Below are 18,576 nucleotides of genomic sequence, written 5' to 3' on the forward strand. Positions count from 1 at the left end.
GACACCTAGCATTGCACAAACCAGGTATGTACATATCTGTAATAGCACTTAGGTTACTCTTGAATACATATGGATTTCAAAGCCAGCCTGGGCTACATGAGACCTTGCTTCAAAACAAGTACATGAAAATAAAAGATGCTACTTTGACTCCCACTTAAAAGTACATCACTGAAATAAAGAAATTCTTTGAATATTATATGGGAAAAACAAAACAAAACACTCAACTCCTCAGGGATCTCTCTCAGATCTTCAGATGATTAACCCTCAGTGAGAGCCTCATTTTTACTAGGGCTGTAAAATCAGCCATGGCTGGTCCTTCCTGAGCTCAGGCTCTCCTGTTCTATCTCCAGACACACCCCAATAGCTGGAGAATCCATCAAACTGACCTGCAACTTACTCCCAAGAAAGATGCCATTTTTAAAAGTTTGAAAAACACAGATGTATAAAGTTTATTTATAAGAAAAAAACAAGGGCTGGAGAGATGGCTCAGAGGTTAAGAGCACTGACTGCTCTTCCAGAGGTCCTTAGTTCAATCCCCAGCAACCACATGGTGGCTCACAACCATCCATAAAGAGATGTGGTGCCCTCTTCTGGCCTGCAGTCATACATGCTGTATACATAATAAATAAATAAATCTTTTTAAAAAACAAAAACCCTGAACTCACATTTGTTTAGCTGTTTCACGACTCATTCTGGAAGCCCTTTGTTCACCTTTAAAACCAGCCAGCTAGCTAATAATATGGGGCAGCAGTTCTCAACCTGTGGGTCAAGACCCCTTGGAGGGGAAATCAAATGATCCTTTCACAGGGGTCAAATATCAGATATTCTGCATATCAGATATTTATATATGATTCATAACAGCAGCAAAATTACCCTTATGAAGTTGCAACAAAAATAATTTTATGGTTGGGGGTCACTACAACATGAGGAACTGTATTAAAGGGCTACAGCCTTAGTAAGGTTGAGAACCACTGGTATGGAGAAACTAGTAAGTGAAACCAGAAGCTAGACCCATTACCTGTTTCACTTGTAGCCCATGGCTCCAGATCCTTTCCAGAAGGTCACAGAGGCTGGCAATCAAGGTGTTCTCTTCCACACCAGTGATGTTCACCTCTCCGTGCCCCAACTCCACAGCCTCTCGGCCCATTTTCTCCACCAGCATCCTCTTGGTCTAGGAATGGGTAAGTAGGATAGATCCCCACAGTGAGTAGGACCACACGCAATTGCAGAAAGGGCTGTGGTAGCCTGCAAGGCATATGTGCTGGCAGGGAAGGACAAGATGAAGAGGCCCCAGGGACAGTGTATTTACAGACATACAGGTCAGATTAGGGGGAGTGCAAGCTTTCAAAGTCCAGGTAAGAAGGTGGTTTAAAAAAAAAAAACAGCTATCAGCATGTAACCCTAGCAAGAGATTTCATCACTCTGGAGTCAAGCCTTTGCCTTTATGAGATGAAAAGAGTTGAATAAAGTCCTTTGCTCATGCCCACCTCTGATATTCTACCATTCTCATTGCTTAAATAAATGTACAGAACCAACCTTCAAGTACACATATAACCTAGAAATAAATCTGAAATAACCCCAAGGAGACACAAAGTTATTGAGTATAATTTCAGGTAAAAATCTGCAAATGCTTATTGTAAATATGTAACAACATCATCAATGTCAAAGATGATCGAGGAACATGCAATCTTTCAAGAAATGTATCAACAATGTTCTTGATGGCAGGAAAGGAAACATTATATGGGAAAATCACAAGTGACTCAGAATGAACTGTCAATTTAAAAAAAAATTTTAACTTAGGGGCTGGAAAAAAAATAGCTCAGGGTTAAGAGCCTGTGCTGCTCCTGTAAGAGGCTTGGGCTCAGTTCCAGAACCTACACTGGGCAGATCACATCAGCCTGTAACTCAAGCACCAGGAGACCTGACACCCTCCTCTGGCCTCTGAGGGCAGTTGCATTCAAGTACACAGAATCACAGAGATGCACATACATAATTAAAAAAATAAAATCCTGGGCTGAAGAGTTGGCTTAGTGGTTAAGAGCACTTATTCTTGCAAAGGACCCAGGTTCAATTCCCAGTACCCACATGGAGGCTCACCACTTCCTTCGGCATGTGCATGTGGTACACAGATAAATGCAGTTAAAGCACTCATACACACAAACTAAAATATAAAAAAAGTTAAAATCTTGAAATAAAAAAAGTCTGAATTTAAAATATCAATTCTGATAGAATAAACTAACTTTTGTTATTTGTTTTTGAAACAGGGTCTCTCTATGTAGACCAGGCTGGCCACAAACTCAGAGATCTGCCTGCCTCTACCTCTTCCGTGCTAAGATTAAAGGCTGTGCACCACCATGCCCTGATTAGTCTAAGTTTGTTTGTTTTTAAGTTTTTAGTGGGGTGGGGTGGGGGGTTGTGGAGTGAGTGTAAGGTACATGTGTGAAATCAGATGGCTTGGCAGCCAGTGCCTTCACCTGATGGACCAGCCTGACTCCATCTTAAGACTAAGGCATCTTGTTACAAGGTCAAAATAAGTTCATTCCTGCTTTCTGTGACACTTGGGGTTGGTCATGTTTTGACCCACACCCTATACTGAAATCTTCACCCTGATAAGATGTTCTGCCAAATAACTTTGTTCCTATGCAACAACAACAACAACAACAACAAAAAAAAAAAAACAAAACTTGAAAACCCCCTAGCCTTGCAGTTTTGGGCTAATAAAAACCCCACTTTCTCCTATGTTCATGCTATTCTCTTGAATCCTGCTTTAGAGAGAGAGCCCTGTATGACAGAAAATAAAGCTTGCTTAATTTGACCAAAGAATTTGGGTAATGGTCTTTACTCTTGTTCAGTGGGATTAACAAACCCACTGAGCCATCTCTCCAGCCCAAGTTTCTTAAAGTAGGAGTTTCTTCTAGTTTTACTGATAACTATCAGGACACAACAAACACCTGAGTTGTCCTAAAAATTATGATACTCTGACTGCATGAGGATTTTTTGATTATAAATTATATTTATAGTCCAGGAGGTAGTGGTGCACGCCTTTAAGTCTAGCACTCAGAAAGTAGAAGCAGCAAATTTCTGAGTTCAAGGCCAGGCTGGTCTACAGAGCAAGTTCCAGGACAGCCAGGAATACACAGAGAAACCCTATCCAAAAAAAAAAAAAAAAAAAAAAAAAAAATATTAAAGAAATTACATTTATATAAAAAAAAAGAAATTACATTTATTACTTAAATATTAAAAATTAATCTTTTGCTGGGTGGTGGTGGTGGTGGTGGTGGTGGTGGCGGCGGCGGCGGCGGCGGCGGCGGCGGCGGCAGCGGTGGCGCACGCCTTTAATCCCAGCACTCAGGAGGCAGAGGCAGGTAGATCTCTGTGAGTTCGAGGCCAGCCTGGGCTACCAAGTGAGTCCCAGGAAAGGCACAAAGCTACACAGAGAAACCCTGTCTCAAACAACAATAAAAAAAAATTAATCTTTCTTTTTATAATGAGAAAACCATCCACACTACTAAGCTTAAACTGAGTAACAACAAATGTTGAGTTAACATGGAGTAAGAATCCCACAAACTGCTTTTTTGAGACATGAAAAGTGATTGCTGTCAGATTACAACAGAATACAAAAACATTTCCACACATGCAAAGCAATCTGTAATTAATAAGGCAACAAGACTGTAAGGTTAGTATTGTCCCCTTATATAAGGAGTGGGGCCAGTTAGATGGTTTGCCAAGCAAACCTGATGATATGAGTTCTTTCATCAGGACCCACAAGAAGAGGGAAGGAGAGAACTGACTTACAAATGTGTCCTGACTTTAGTTGGGTGGTGCACACCTTTAATCCCAGCACTCGGGAGGCAGAGGCAGGCGGATCTCTGTGAGTTCGAGGTCAGCCTGGGCTACAGATAGAGTTCCAGGGATACTCAGAGAAATCCTGTCTCAAAAAAACAAAAGTTGTCCTAACCTATCTCTTTGTCTCTGTCTGTCTCTGTCTCTCTGTCTCTCTGTCTCTGTCTCTCTGTCTCTCTCTCTCTGTCTCTCTCTCTTTCTCTCTCTCTCTCTCATACACACACACACACACAACACATTTTTTCACTAAAAAAGAAGTGTTTGGAGCCAAGCAATGATCTCCTTTTTGCTGCCAAGGGAAAAGCAGCACTCAGGTGTGCACAGCTCACCTTGTTGCGGCATTCCTTCAGCAGGCCTTCTACAAACTTCGAGTTGGTTTGGGCAATGACTGATGGAGAGAGGTTGGACAGTTTGGGCTGACGGATGGTACTGCCCATATTCCTGGCTTCCTGGATGTACTTCTACATCAAACAGAAAAAGCAAAGATCTTTTATGTCCATGCACAGAAACCATAAGCAGCCAGTACTGCTGGGGTCCTGAGCACAGCACTATACCCACACTTCTTTGCCTGCCTCTGCCTGAGCTCAAACATACTTCTAAGCAGGAAATTTAAGTTCAATTCTTGTACTAAAGGGAAAAACCAAAATGCTATGATTTTTGGTTTTGCTGACACAGGTATAATAAAGTACCTTTGATTTAAAGACATAAGAGGGACTTAGACACATGCTCCTGTGCACAGGGTGCGCGCGCGCGCGCGCGCGCACACACACACACACATACACACACACTAGCAGGCATACTCAACTTTTTGACATTATGACATGATCTTGTCCTCTACAAAGTTTATACTTAAGAATCCTGCAGCGGAGTTATAAACTGCAATAAATAAACAAACTGATCTCACAATGGTTAAGTACATTTACTGTTTTACATTGGGCTGCATTCACAGGTATTGTAGTGTACGTATAGCCAGGAATCCACAGGTTGGATATGCCTGCTACTGCATACACAGCTCAATGAGCAAATCCAGTCAGACCTCAATGTGACTGCAATAATCATTTCACTCACCATGATAAAAGGAAGTGAACTATTCTCACCACATAAAAAGGATCTATTTGTCCTAATCTTGCTAAATCAGGAACTGAGGAAACAACCATACTTCCTACTCTTCTACAGTATGTTGCTGTTTCTCTGTATGCTGTTTGTTTTAACACAGAGTCCACATCAATTTCATAAACTACACATGGGCATTCTTGACATCTCAGGTTCATGACCAGCATTTTATCCCTAATATTGCCCCCCCCCATATTATCTCTAGTATCACAACCTTGTCCATTCTATGTTCTGACCCATTAATCTGCCCCTACTGCCAACTGCATCTGGCTCCTAACTGGCTATCTATCTCTATGTTTCCCTCCTCCAAAACAGTCTTCCACAGCCTGCTTTATACAATACACACCAGTTTTAGATCCTGCCCTCTCCCGGAAGTGTTGTTCTTTCTCTGTAACAACCCTATTGATCCCTAAGGCCTCAATAGACACTGGCTCCTCCTCCAAGTAGTTGTCTGTGGGTTATCCCACTAGAATTGACCTCTACATTCTCTCACCAGTGACTGTGAGAGGATTTGCCCTTCACAGGGCTCCTTCAAAAGATTTTTCTACTTGATTTACTTGTGTACCTGACTCTACTCCCTAACATACATGTTCTAGGAGGAAATGGCTGCCTCCTTGTCATCTTGGTCTTTCAAATGCTTACCCCAGTGATTCTGACTACAAAAGTACATTCAATAAATACTGCTAAAAACAGTCCTACTGAAGTGAGGCAGAAGATAGAGGTGAAATATTTAGAACATCAATACCAATTCCCTTATGCCAACAGCACAAAAGTCTAAGCATAATTATTTCCTATAGACAAGTTGTAAAAATTTCATAACCATATCTTAAAAGTTGAAAAAAAATTGTTTTGTGGTGCTGGGTTGAAACTCCAGTGGCCTACTCCTGTAAGACAAATGTTCTATCTAGCACTGAGCCACAAACAGCCCTTCAAACTTCATTCATTTCTTTAAAAACAGCCAAGAATCAGCCAGCCCCGAAGTTGTGAGCATGGGAGAGCTGTCCTCATTACTCATCTGTCATGCAGCAGCATGGCCCCTTACCCCCACCCATCAACATCTGAGGCAGGTGGGAGAGGTGGCCCTGTCCCACACCAGCTGCAGCACTCAGAAGAACAGCCCTGCACCTCGCCTGGGCAGCACAATAGAGCCAATCCTGTTGGTGGAGGTGTGGGTGAACCAGCCCCAAAGTTATGAGCATGGGAGAGCTGTCCCCATTACTCATCTCTCATATGGCAGCATGGGTGGGGGAGAAATGCCGCCCCCCATTCCTCCTGCGATCAACCTCTGAGGCAGATGAGAGCTGGCCCTGAGGTAATAAAAGCAGGAGAGCTGTCCCTGCCTCTCATCAGCTGTAGCACTCAGGAAAGTGGCCCTTTTGCCACGCCTGGGCAACACAATAGTGTGGTGATATTTTATTTATGCTGAAATGTGGTGATATTTTATTTGTATGTTAATGAAGTTTGCCTGGAGATCAGAAAAAATAGCAAGCTAGTAAACACAAAAGTCAGGCAGTGGTAGCACATGCCCTTAATCTGATCACGTGGCAGACAGAGTCTCTGTGTGTTCAAGGACACACTAGGAAACAGCCAAGCTGGTGACACACGCCTTTAATCCCAGTACCAACCATAGAGACCTGGAGGTCTGTACAGACAGGCAGTGACAAGGAAGTGAGGTAGCTGGGCTAAGAGCCAATGAGAGGGCACAACAGCAGGCAATAAAGGCGCAGGTAGACAGGAAGTCACTCCCTTTTGGTAGCTGCAGAGCTGGAGAAGTAAGGTTGGTAGCTATCACTATTTCCCTGATCTCTAAGGCTTTCATCCCTATATCCCTGGCTCCATGTTTTTTATTTAATAAGACCATTTAGAAATTCGTCTACACAATAGAGCTGGCCTTGGGGCTGGAGAGATGGCTCAGAGGTTAAGAGCACTGACTGCTCCTCCAGAGGTCCTGAGTTCAATTCCCAGCAACCACATGGTGGCTCACAACCATCCGTAATGAGATCTGGTGCCCTCTTCTGTCCTGCAGGGGTACATGCAAACAGAACACTGTATACATAATAAGTAAATAAATCTTTAAAAAAAAAAAATAGAGCTGGCCTTGAAGGTGCAGGTGTGGGAGAACCGCCCCTGAGGACATGAAAGCAGGAGAACTGGCCCTGCCCCTTGTCATCACTGCAAGGAGTGAACTAGCCAGGGCAATGCAGGAGAGCTCCGCCCTAATGGCAAGGACAAGGAGAGCTGGCATGCTGACCAACCCTGCAACTACTTGGCCCAGAACCAGGATAATGTGTTGGCCAACCCCAATATCCACCCCATCTGTGATCTGCTGGAGTACATGAAGGGACTGGTCCTGCAGACCCAAGTCTCCAGGATCTCCACAACACAGGGCAACAACACTACATTCAAGGAGTTTCAGTGAGGGCCCAGCATCAATAGTGTAGCAGAAACCAGAGGCCTTGAACCAGACCAATTACTCTTTGCAATGAACACTTGCAAAGATTAAAAATAAGTTAAAAAAACATAAAAGTGTATGGATAAAAGGATTTACTTTGTGACTCACTGTGTCATACTACAGCTTCCATGATGAGATTGAGTTTTCCTTCTTCTTTTTTTCTCTTAAATTTTATTTTATTTTATTTTATTTTATTTTATTTGCGGGGGCGGGGGGGGGGGGAGTTGCAAGGGCAGAGGACTGATACAAAGGGATGGGAAATGAATGGAATGGAGATGCCTGATGTGAAAGACACAACGAATAAATAAAAAAAGTTTTTAAAAAAAACAGCCAAGGAAAACAAGCTATTTTCCAACTCACTGAGGTGCGAGACACATGAAAAGTCTTCTTGACTGAATTTTATTAGTTTAAGATGAAAATCACAGTGTCTTTTAAGTTCCTGAAAGGCTTTGCAACAAATCTACAGCAGGGTCTCCAGCCAGAATTTAAACTAGAGACTACACTGAGAAGCAGTAACTCAGCTTGCAGCAGAGAGAATTGGGAAGACAAATTCAATCGTCTGTGATACCACCTGTGATGGTTTGCACCTGTGAGGATGACCCCATAGGCTCATGTCTAAATGCTTGGTCCCTAATTAGTGGAACTGTTTGGGAAAGGTCAGGACAGAAGGGTCAGGACTCAACCTTCCTGATGCTGTGACCCTTTAATACAGTTCTTCATGTTGTGGTGACCTCCAATCATAAAATTATTTTTGTTGCTACTTTATAACTGTAATTTTGCTACTGTTATGAATCACAATATAAATATCTAATATGCAGGATATCTGATTTGTGACCCCTAACTGATGGGTTAGAAGGTGTAGCCTTGTTGGAGGAAGTATGTCACTGGAGGTGAACTTGAGATTTCAAAAACCCAATCCAGACCCAGTGTTTCTCTCTCTGTCCGCCCCCCCTCCACACACACACACACACACACACACACACACACTTTTTTCTTTCTCTGTCTGCTACAGGAAGATCAGGATGTAAAACTCTCAGCTACTGCTCCAACATCTACCACCATGCCCCTCACCCTGATGATAATGGATCAACCCTCTGAAACTGTAAGCAAGCCCAAATTAAATGCTTTCTTTTATAAGAGCTGCCTTAATCGTGATGTTTCTTCATAGCAGAACAGTAACTAAGACACCATCCCTCTCCTTATCCACATAAGGGGCAAAAATAAAGTCAAGTCCACTATCTCCATTCTTTTCTATTGCTGCGATAAAATACCCTAACAAAAGCAAGTGTTGATTCGGGTTCAAAGATGCACATCACAGTTTTATCCTATCAGGAAGTCACAACAGCAGGGCCTGAGGGAGCTGATCTCATCACATCCACAATCAGCAGAGAGCAAGGATGCAGATATGGTGGTCCTCTGTTTGCTTTCTCTGCTCATACAATCCAGGATCCCCTGCGCAGGGAATGGTATCACCCATAGCAAGAGGACCTTCCCACATCCTCTTGCTAAGGTAATCGAGATAATCAAGACATGATCACAGGCCCACCTAATCTAGACAACACCCCCCAACTCTGGACTGTGTCAAGTCAGCATGAAAACTAAGCATTACAGCCACCTAAGGCACAGGGAAATGTCCTCCATCTTCAGACTCAGACTTCATCTTAAGAATCAGTGTCGCAGTACACACCCCAGTTAACTTTCCTCCATTATATTTTAATAAAATGAGTTCTTTCCTAACATACCACATACAAGAAGTCCTAATTTTAAAAGCATTTCTCCTAAGTTTCAGACTGTCATTTTCTGAGGTCTATATTACACTCAGCAGGGAATTAGCATGGAGAGAATGCCATGTGGAAAACTCTCCAGAAGCACACTTAGACCCTTCTCTAAGGAGACAATGACGACAGCAGGTGGAGTCCTTGCCGCACACATGGTGTCGTACCTCTCTCTGGTCATTGTCTAAGCGCAGGTGTTCTGTATGCTGCTTCTGCCGGTCTTTCCGCCTCCACTGGGCAGGGGCATTCCTTTTTGTCCACCTGACAATATCAAAGAGGCCATTAAGAATATCTACTACTCTATGAGTTCTAAGCCAACCTGGTCTACATTGTGAGAGACCCTGTCTCAAAATAGGAAAAAAAAAAGCCACTGAAAAGTAAAGCCAACTGGGGCTGGAGAAATGGCTCAGAGGTTAAGAGCACCGGCTGCTCTTCTGGAGGACCTGGGTTCAATTCCCAGCACCCACATGGCAGCTCACAACTGCCTGTAACTCCAGTTCCAGTGCATCTGACACTCTCACACCAATGCACATAAAATAAAGTTAAATAAATTTAAAAAAAAAAAAAAGCAAGGCCAACTGACTAAAGAAAATGAGAGTATCTAGGCAGCTGATGGCGAGCACAGAAAGCCACCAGAGGCCATACAAAGTCCTCAGGGATGAGCAGCTAAAAGAGAAGTGAATGAACAAAAGAGAGAGCACTCTCCAAAGAGTAAGACATTGATTTGTCTTAAAATATATACCAAAACTTCACATGCAGGTACGAAACTCTCTCCCAAAGAAACTGAAAAGGAACCATCGGGTGTGGCAGCCACTTTCAGTGCCGGCCCAGTTATCTCCAACACCACCTTTTAAGAACAGAAAGCTAGACAGTGTTCTATGGGGTTCAGGTGTGAGGTCGTTTTAACTCCGCTGCAGCCTGGCTACTCGCTAGTCCTGGGATACAATTATCTCAATTTGTACAGTGGAGACAAACACCAACAGATACTCTTGACACCTACATAGTTTGGGTATTGTCCACACTTGTTTTTAGAACGTCTGAGGTCTTTTGTTCAACCACTCTAGTTTAGACTCTGGATGCCACTGGCTGCTGTGATCAGCAGTTAGGTTGGGGCATCTCTAGGTTTACTCACTTGTTGCTGGCTGGCCCAGTGCAAAGTACATCAGACTGCAACCTAGGGAAAAAGCCAGGTTCATATTTTCCTTGTCCGATTTTCATATCAAGTAGATGTGGGTGAACTGCAGTGTGGTCAATTTTTGTCAGACGTAGTTCAATTGCTTTTTCTGAATAAGATTTAAAAAAAAAAAATCAAGTCAAAATTTTAAAAGTGACTACTCTTTCACTTCTAGCCAAGATAAGAGTGAAAAGATTGATTTTACCCTCCTGCCTGAAATACACACACACAGGAAAACCAACAGATAAAATATGACTTCAAAACACTGGCCACTAGGCAATGAGGGGCAGAAGTCCCTAAAAATAAGAAATAGATTAGGTAATTCTTACAAATGTCTCAGCTAACTGCCCTGAGAATTTTCTGGGACACACAGAGGGGAAACCTAGACAGAGTCTAGTTCAGTCACAAAGGCTGGGGACATGTCCAGTGACAAGGAGTCTGCTCTAGTAACAACTGTAGTGACCTCTGGTGCTCTGGAAACAGCATATAGCTGCTTCAAGTGACACTCTGACACCTCTTTTTCTGAAAGAGCCTTAAAAATGAGGGCTAGTTAGCTCATCATCCCATAGCTTAAACCCTGTATTCTGACAGACCCATGAGACTCCACATTCTGATAACAGACAAGAGTAACTCAAATGGTTATGCTGCAGATTCAACACATGGATTAGAGATGACTGAGAACTAATTGGCAGGTAAGTAGAGCCTCAAGTGACCACAGCCCTTGGCTGTTTGAATACTGCCATTTTTAAGTATAATACACGATGAAAAGGACTGGGAATCCTGATTTTAAAAATGATTTTGAAGCCAGGTGGTGGTGGTGCACACCTTTAATCCAGCACTCAGGAGGCAAAGACAGGTGGATCTCTGTGAGTTTGAGGCCAGCCTGTTCTACAGAGTGAGTTCCACGACAGCCAGAGCTACACAGAGAAACCCTGTCTCAAAAAAAAAACAAAAACAAAAATGATTTTGAGAAGCAGGTAGATCTCTAGGAGTTCAAAGCCAGCTGATTTACAGAGCAGTTCCAGGCTAGCCAAGACTATGTAGAGAGACTCAGTCTCAAAAACAAACAAACAAAAGAAGATTTCCAGGCCAAAAGAAAGCAAACAAAACATAAGGAAGAAAGCAATGCATGGTGATGCACACCTTTAGTCTCTGTACTGAGAGGCACAGGCAGGCAGAGCTCTGTGAGCTGAGGCTAGCCTGGTCTAGATAATGAAGTCCAGGACAGCTAGGGCTACAGAGATCCTGTCTCAAAAGAACAAAAATAAAGGCCGGGCATTGGTGGCGCACACCTTTAATCCCAGCACTCGGGAGGCAGAGGCAGGCGGATCTCTATGAGTTCGAGGCCAGCCTGAACGCAAAGCTACACAGAGAAACCCTGTCTCGAAAAACCAAAAAAAAAAAAAAAAAAAAAAAGAACAAAAATAAAATAATAAAGAAGAGCACCACAGGCCATGTGATAACATACTCAAAAGCAAAAATAGAGAAAGAAGCAGACATGTTTAGGTAAAGGGACATGTTAACAATGGAGTCCCAGAGGCCAAGAGGTCTTACCTGCTTCATCCACAGTGGTACACTTCTGGTACATGGATGTCCGGAGAGTAGGTGTCCGAACATTCAACAGTCTGATCTTGTCTACCCTCGAGTCAAAGACCCGGAGGACAGGGTCTTTATCATCATCATCATGACACATGATCTTGTTGTCAATAAAAGATGCAAACATCTGGGTCTCTAAGAATCTTGAGAGGAAGGGCAGGTAGGGCTCAGGTTGATCTGACAGGAAGGATGCCTAGTGGGACCAAAAGGAAGCAATCAGCAACGGAGAGGAGAGCATGGCAGCCCTGATCATCACTGGCAACAGGCCCAAGGGCTGAAGTGGGACAATTCTGTGAAGCTTTATGAATAGCCAACTACAACCCTCCTCCCCTTTGTTAACTCTCCTAAAAGTTCAGATTTCCTCCGAGTCTGACATAGTCAGCCCTGATGGTCAACTACACATACATCTTTGCCTGGAGAGTCCTTTCCAGCACCACAAAGCAAAACAGAAACAAAGGAGGGGCACTCTGGCTAGGGGTCAATCACAGTAATGATCTGCACGTCTGCTTCTCCATTTGACTTCACTTGTCAAGCTGTAACTAGCTCTCATCCACACCTCGCAGGGTCTCACTCACTTTATCAAAGTTCTGCATCTGCTCCCTGTTGGTGAACCAGGACTCCTTATCCTGGCTGGGCTGGATGACAAACACTTCATAATCAGCAAACATTTGAGTAAAGCGATTGGCAAAAACTTCCCGGATCTGAATGTTTAGCTGGTAAATCCTGAGTTCTTCTTCATCACACTGAACTTTGAAATCTTTATTGCTACTGGGGTCTTCCCGAACTTCCAGCTAAAAAAGAATGGAAGGGAAAGAGGGAGGGAGGGAGGGAGGGAGGGAGGGAGGGAGGGAGGGAGGGAGGGAGGGAGGGAGGGAGGGAGGGAGGAAAAAAGAGAGAGGATAGCTGAAAATACAAACAATTATACTTGGGTTTCTCTGTGTAGTTTTGGTGCCTATCCTGGATCTCACTCTGTAGACCAGGCTGGCCTTGAACTCACAGAGAGCCACCTGCCTCTGCCTCCCAAGTGCTGGGATTAAAGGCATGTGCCACCACTGCCACCACCACCCAACGAGCAATTATACTTTTATGCCAAAGAAAAACAACTCATCTGATTTTTTTCCTTTTGGTCTCAGCAGCAAATGGTGAAGAGGTGAGAACCAAAGAAGGAAAAATGGGAAGAAACATAAAAGGAAAGAATTCTAGGAGTCAGAGATTTAGCTTAGTGGTACAACCTTGCCTAGCAAGCCAGAAGGAAGTAAAGACAGGGAAGGGAAGGAGACTCTGTAGAGAAAAACAGAGCTCAGTCTGAAGGTATCCAGCAACTCAATGAAGTGGAGATGCAGTCACTGGGAGTTGAGTGCAATCCAGCTAAGGGAGGAGAGGAGGGAATCACTCCTGGGCCAAGGAGAAGAGAGAGCCTGGAAGTCAGAGCAGTGGATCAAACTCTGGCTCTCGGTTCCTCCTGGTAGCACCTTTCTTTTTCTTTCTTTTTTTGGGAGAAGGACAGGTAGGGTTGAGGGTGGGAGTGAGAGTGGGATATCATTTTTCTTACCTTTCAAAGACTATCCTTTTTTTAAAAGGATATACATTTCTTATCTTCCTAAATATTTCTTTGTTCAACTGGTATAGCTTTTTTAATCTGCTGTACTTTACAAAATAAAATAGAGAAATGAAATTGCTCACCACTAAAATCATTATATTGGCCTAACATTTATATATAACTAACCAAAGTCACTTAGCAATGAGAATGGGAGAGGTAAAGAGATGGGCAAACAAGCACAAAAAGCTTAATTTCATCAAAACCAGAAACTGGAAAGCCAAGTGCGTCCCTAGAGAGAGGTCAGCATTACAGGATCTGTTCTAAACTGTAACTGAACTCCAGGCGAGGCTCCCAATCTAGGGTAGAAATGCTTAAGGCCTCTAAGCCCCAGCGTCAGTCAAGATGTATCTCTATTAGGCTGTTGTGACCTCACAGGGCAATGGATATGAAAGGTCTGCACTCAAGGCTGACCCCCACCATCCTTCCCGCTGTGACACACGCTGCGGAGTGTCACACAGAGTGGCAACAGGCTCTCCCTGATCTGCACAAGGAGTCACCCAGACTCCCCAAGCAACATTTGCTATAACAGCTGCAAGCACTAAGTCAGTTTCCATATGGAACATTTCCTTCACTGCTCACAATAAGCACTGTCCTGACCTGGGCACTTTCTCATCTTAAATCCACCTCCCCCAGGACAGCACTCTAACAAAGAATAAATCTGTCACAAACTTATTCCCAGAATCTTACTTTTTCCAAACTCACTCCAGTCCTCTTGACCAAAGCTTGCAACCGGGCGATAGTTTCATTCTCCTTGAGGAGCTCATAGGAATGCAAAGGGGAGCCCGCAATATTCCCATTCCTCTTGTCAGACACAAGCTCAGAGACTCGGATCCTCTTCAGCTTTGAGGCGCTTTCGCTGCAATGGAGATTTCCTTCAGGGGGAATCCCAAAAGCCATGAGGATCTCAGAGACCTCCTGGACAAACTCCAATTTGTTGGGAAATTGAGGCAAGTCCTCTGGCAACTCAATGAAGTGGTTGTCAACATCCACAAAGCAGAGGTTGGCCTAGAAATCAAAACAGGAAGGGGCATGAACAAATAGAGCACCATGAGAGAAGTTTTAGAGAGGACAATGAATACATCTAAATGATATACATGAGACATAGGGTAAGGGAGATGGAGTGAGGCAATGAGACCGCCCTATCTATGCTCAGAGCTGCCCCTGCCTTTCTGAGTCTAAAACCTTAGGAACATGACATGATCTCCGACCACTTTCCTCAGAAGTAAAATAAATGCTAGGGGAAATAGCTAAAAGTAGTACAGAGACCACGATGGTATCCTTGTGAAGCACACAAGAGCTCCACAGTGAATGCTGGTAAATGTCTGACAGATTACTGAATTGCACAGTCAGTGAGAAGAGCGTCAAAGTCCAGGCACCGGTACTGACTGCCACCATCTTCAGTGTGGCCTGAATGCACTGAGTGCTGTACCTTTCCCGTCTCAGCTTCACTCCTGATTTGTGAGATCTGACCGTCACAGTCTCCTTATGCTTCCTTCTGACTTGAAGACTGCCTCAAAGAGGAAGTACAGTCAGCATTCACACAACGCTAAAAGGTAGGCAATAGGGGTTAACAAAGGACTTCTTACCATCCAGCTAGTCTCCGTTTACAAATGAAACTGACAAAAAGAAGTCATGCAGGGTAGAGCATGCCTATAATCCCAGCACTTGGGGAAGTTGAGGCAGGAGGACTGCTTAGAGTTCCAGACCAGCATGGGGCTACATAGGTCCAGGCCATCCTGGACTAACCTAAAAGATAAACTTTTAAAAACAAGGTGTGGGGACTGACCCAGGAGCTGGGAAGATGTTCAGCAGTCTAGCACCCACATGTTGGCTCACAACTGTCTGTTAACTCCAGATCCAGTGGACCCATTGTCCTCTTCTGGTCTCCATGGACACCAGGCACAGACAGATACACATGCAGGCACAACACCCTAAATCAATTAATTTAAAGAACCTGACACAGGTTTTTTAAGACATTAAGACTAAGTAACATACCTAAAACCACTACTTGACAGAGTTGGGATCTGAACTCAGCTTCACTCCAGTCATATACTTAAACTGCTCACTATCACCACCATTCATCCTCAGAGGTCTTGCACATTTCTTAATACTTTAAAAAATGTGGGTGCTAGAGACTGACCTCGGGTCCTCTGGCAGAACAGCAGTGTTTTTGACTGCTGAACATCTTCCCAGCTCCTGGGTCAGTCCCCGCACCTCCTTGCTTTTTTTAGAGCTTATTAATCAACTTAAAGCTTTAAAGTTCTCGTTCCTGCCCGTTTTCTTGCATTATAAATTAGAAGAGCTGTTCATATGCCTATTAGCCTGTCCTCACAAGACAAGTAACACTGCCTTCACTCCAATAGATTACTAAAGGGCTCAGGGTATGCCTGTCTCGTTTATATAAGAGAGATACATGTTACAAAGTTGTTTTTGAGAATTATAATGTCAAAGATTTTTTTATAGTACATTTACATGTGTGTTGGGGTGAGTGTGTGTACACAAGCAAAGTTAGAAGACAACATGGGGAGTAGGCTCTTTCCTTCCACCATGTGGGTTCTGGGAATTGAACTCAGGTTGTCAGGCTTGCTGGCAAGTGCCTTTACCCACTGAGCCACCTCAATGGCCCCCCATTTAACTTTTTAATCTACCTGAAATAGGTCTCCTTATGGCAAAAGGTAAGGGTCCTTCGTCAGCAAGGCACTGATACTATATACCCAAACGCTGACCCAGTGATCCACAAGTTTATCCTTAGCTCAATAACCTTCATGTTTTGGAAGAAGCAGCCAGAGTATAACATGATCAGCTGGCCAACAGCCATTCCATAAACTAAGATCTATTACAACTACATTTTGAACACTCCCTGCATCATTTAATGCTGAGTGCACAAGTTACCCTATCAACCTGTATCTATAAAAAGAAAGATTTCCCATCTCAAAAATTCAAAGACTAGAAGATTAACTTTAAACTATACCTGAGTTACTCTACTAGATAAAAAGTTGGCTCCTGCCAGCTTAAAAGGCCACTGTTTATAACCTAAAAATAGACTACTTCTTACTCTTTTAAGATCTGAACATTATAAATGCTATTACACAGCTGGGCGGTGGTGGTGTATGCCTTTGAATCTAGCAATGGGGAGGCAGAGGCAGGCGGATCTCTGAGTTCAAGGCTAAGTTGGTCTACAGACAGCCAGGGCTACACAGAGAAACCCTGTTTTGAAAAACCAAAAATAGAAAAATAAATAAATGCTACTAGGCTAAGCCATCAAAAAAGGAGATAAAAACAAAATCAACTCATCTAGTCAAGAGCCCTTTACACACAGCTGACAGGAGGAGAGGCACACACCTCCATCGCTGCTACTCGGCTGTCTCTTCAACAAGAAACATGGAGGCCACTAAAATAACCAGATCCACCCAATAACGCTTGGTGGCTTCTCTCCCAATGCTGTGAGTCAAAGAGAGAGTGTCCCTAAACATTTTTTTTTAATTTATTTATTTGTATGGGTGATTTGCCTGTGTTAGGTCTCAGGCAGTATACATCCAGAAATGACAGTCTTGGCCCAATTCAAGCTACTATAGAAGGATTTCTGGTGGTTAGATAAAAGCCAGCATTCCTCAGGAACTTTTGAAACAGGTTCCTATCAACCAAAAGGAGTCATTTCCCTTACCACTGGCAGAAGGGGCATATAGCTCTCCACTAACCTGTGGCGACCAGCATATCAAAGTCCATGCTGGCCTCCAGGCTCTTTCAGTCCCCATTCACAAGTATCCATCATACATTTCAAAGCCCCCACACTAGGCCCCTGGACCTTCTCACCACCACCCTAAACGCTCAGGCCTGCTCCAGCCCACAGGCTTCCCTCCCCACAGCTACTCATCCTCCTTACAACCCACTCTTCTCACTACCACCGCTTCCCTGGCCCTGGCCATGCCCAGTCTGCTTCTATTTCTCTCTGCTCTGGACTCTTCCAGAGGCCTCTGGATAATTTCTCTCTCTGATTCACAATAAAAAAAAAACCTTGGGCTGGAGAAATGGCTCAGAGGTTAAGAGCATTGACTGCTCTTCCAGAGGTCCTGAGTTCAATTCCCTCATGAACATTGATGCAAAAATACTCAACAAAATATTGGCAAACCGAATCCAAGAATACATCAAAACAATCATCCATCACGACCAAGTAGGATTCATCCCAGGGATGCAAGGATGGTTCAACATACGGAAATCAGTCAATGTAATACACCATATAAACAAACTGAAAGAAAAAAACCACATGATCATCTCCCTAGATGCTGAAAAAGCCTTTGACAAAATCCAACACCCCTTCATGATAAAGGTCTTAGAAAGAATAGGAATACAAGGAACATTTCTAAACATAATAAAAGCAATTTATAGCAAGCCAACAGCAAACATCAAATTAAATGGAGAGAAACTCAAAGCGATACCACTAAATTCAGGAACAAGACAAGGCTGTCCACTCTCCCCATATTTATTCAATATAGTACTAGAAGTTCTAGCTAGAGCAATAAGACAACAAAAGGAGATCAAAGGGATACAAATTGGCAAGGAAGAAGTCAAACTTTCACTATTTGCAGATGATATGATAGTATACATAAGTGACCCCAAAAACTCTACCAGGGAACTTCTACAGCTGATAAACTCCTTCAGTAAAGTGGCAGGATACAAGATCAACTCAAAAAAATCAGTAGCCCTCCTATACACAAATGATAAAAGGGCTGAGAAAGAAGTCAGAGAAACATCACCCTTTACAATAGCCACAAATAATATAAAATACCTTGGGATAACACTAACTAAACAAGTGAAAGACCTTTTTGATAAGAACTTTAAATCTCTAAAGAAAGAAATTGAAGAAGATATCAGAAAATGGAAGGATCTCCCATGCTCATGGATAGGTAGGATTAACATAGTAAAAATGGCAATCTTACCAAAAGCAATCTACAGATTCAATGCAATCCCCATCAAAATCCCAACACAATTCTTCACAGACTTGGAAAGAAAAATACTCAACTTT

The 18,576-nt window shown here is 43.2% G+C and overlaps 1 protein-coding gene across 3 annotated transcripts in view; it reads right to left on the reverse strand.

The window, feature by feature from the left end:
- Window positions 1-18,576, reverse strand: part of Dennd5a (DENN domain containing 5A) — a 75,446-nt gene that overhangs the window by 16,339 nt on the left and 40,531 nt on the right. For all 3 annotated transcript variants that reach the window (XM_042281781.2, XM_042281775.2, XM_076563430.1), the window contains 7 exons: window positions 14,241-14,558; window positions 12,529-12,744; window positions 11,912-12,146; window positions 10,316-10,466; window positions 9,351-9,444; window positions 4,173-4,304; window positions 1,019-1,171 (listed from right to left, as the gene is read on the reverse strand). In XM_042281781.2, the coding sequence (XP_042137715.2) occupies window positions 1,019-1,171; window positions 4,173-4,304; window positions 9,351-9,444; window positions 10,316-10,466; window positions 11,912-12,146; window positions 12,529-12,744; window positions 14,241-14,558 (1,299 nt within the window). The remainder of the gene's footprint in view (window positions 1-1,018; window positions 1,172-4,172; window positions 4,305-9,350; window positions 9,445-10,315; window positions 10,467-11,911; window positions 12,147-12,528; window positions 12,745-14,240; window positions 14,559-18,576) is intronic.

The sequence above is a fragment of the Peromyscus maniculatus genome, chromosome 1 (genome assembly GCF_049852395.1).
Source record: "Peromyscus maniculatus bairdii isolate BWxNUB_F1_BW_parent chromosome 1, HU_Pman_BW_mat_3.1, whole genome shotgun sequence".
In the NCBI taxonomy this organism is placed as follows: Eukaryota; Metazoa; Chordata; class Mammalia; order Rodentia; family Cricetidae; genus Peromyscus; species Peromyscus maniculatus.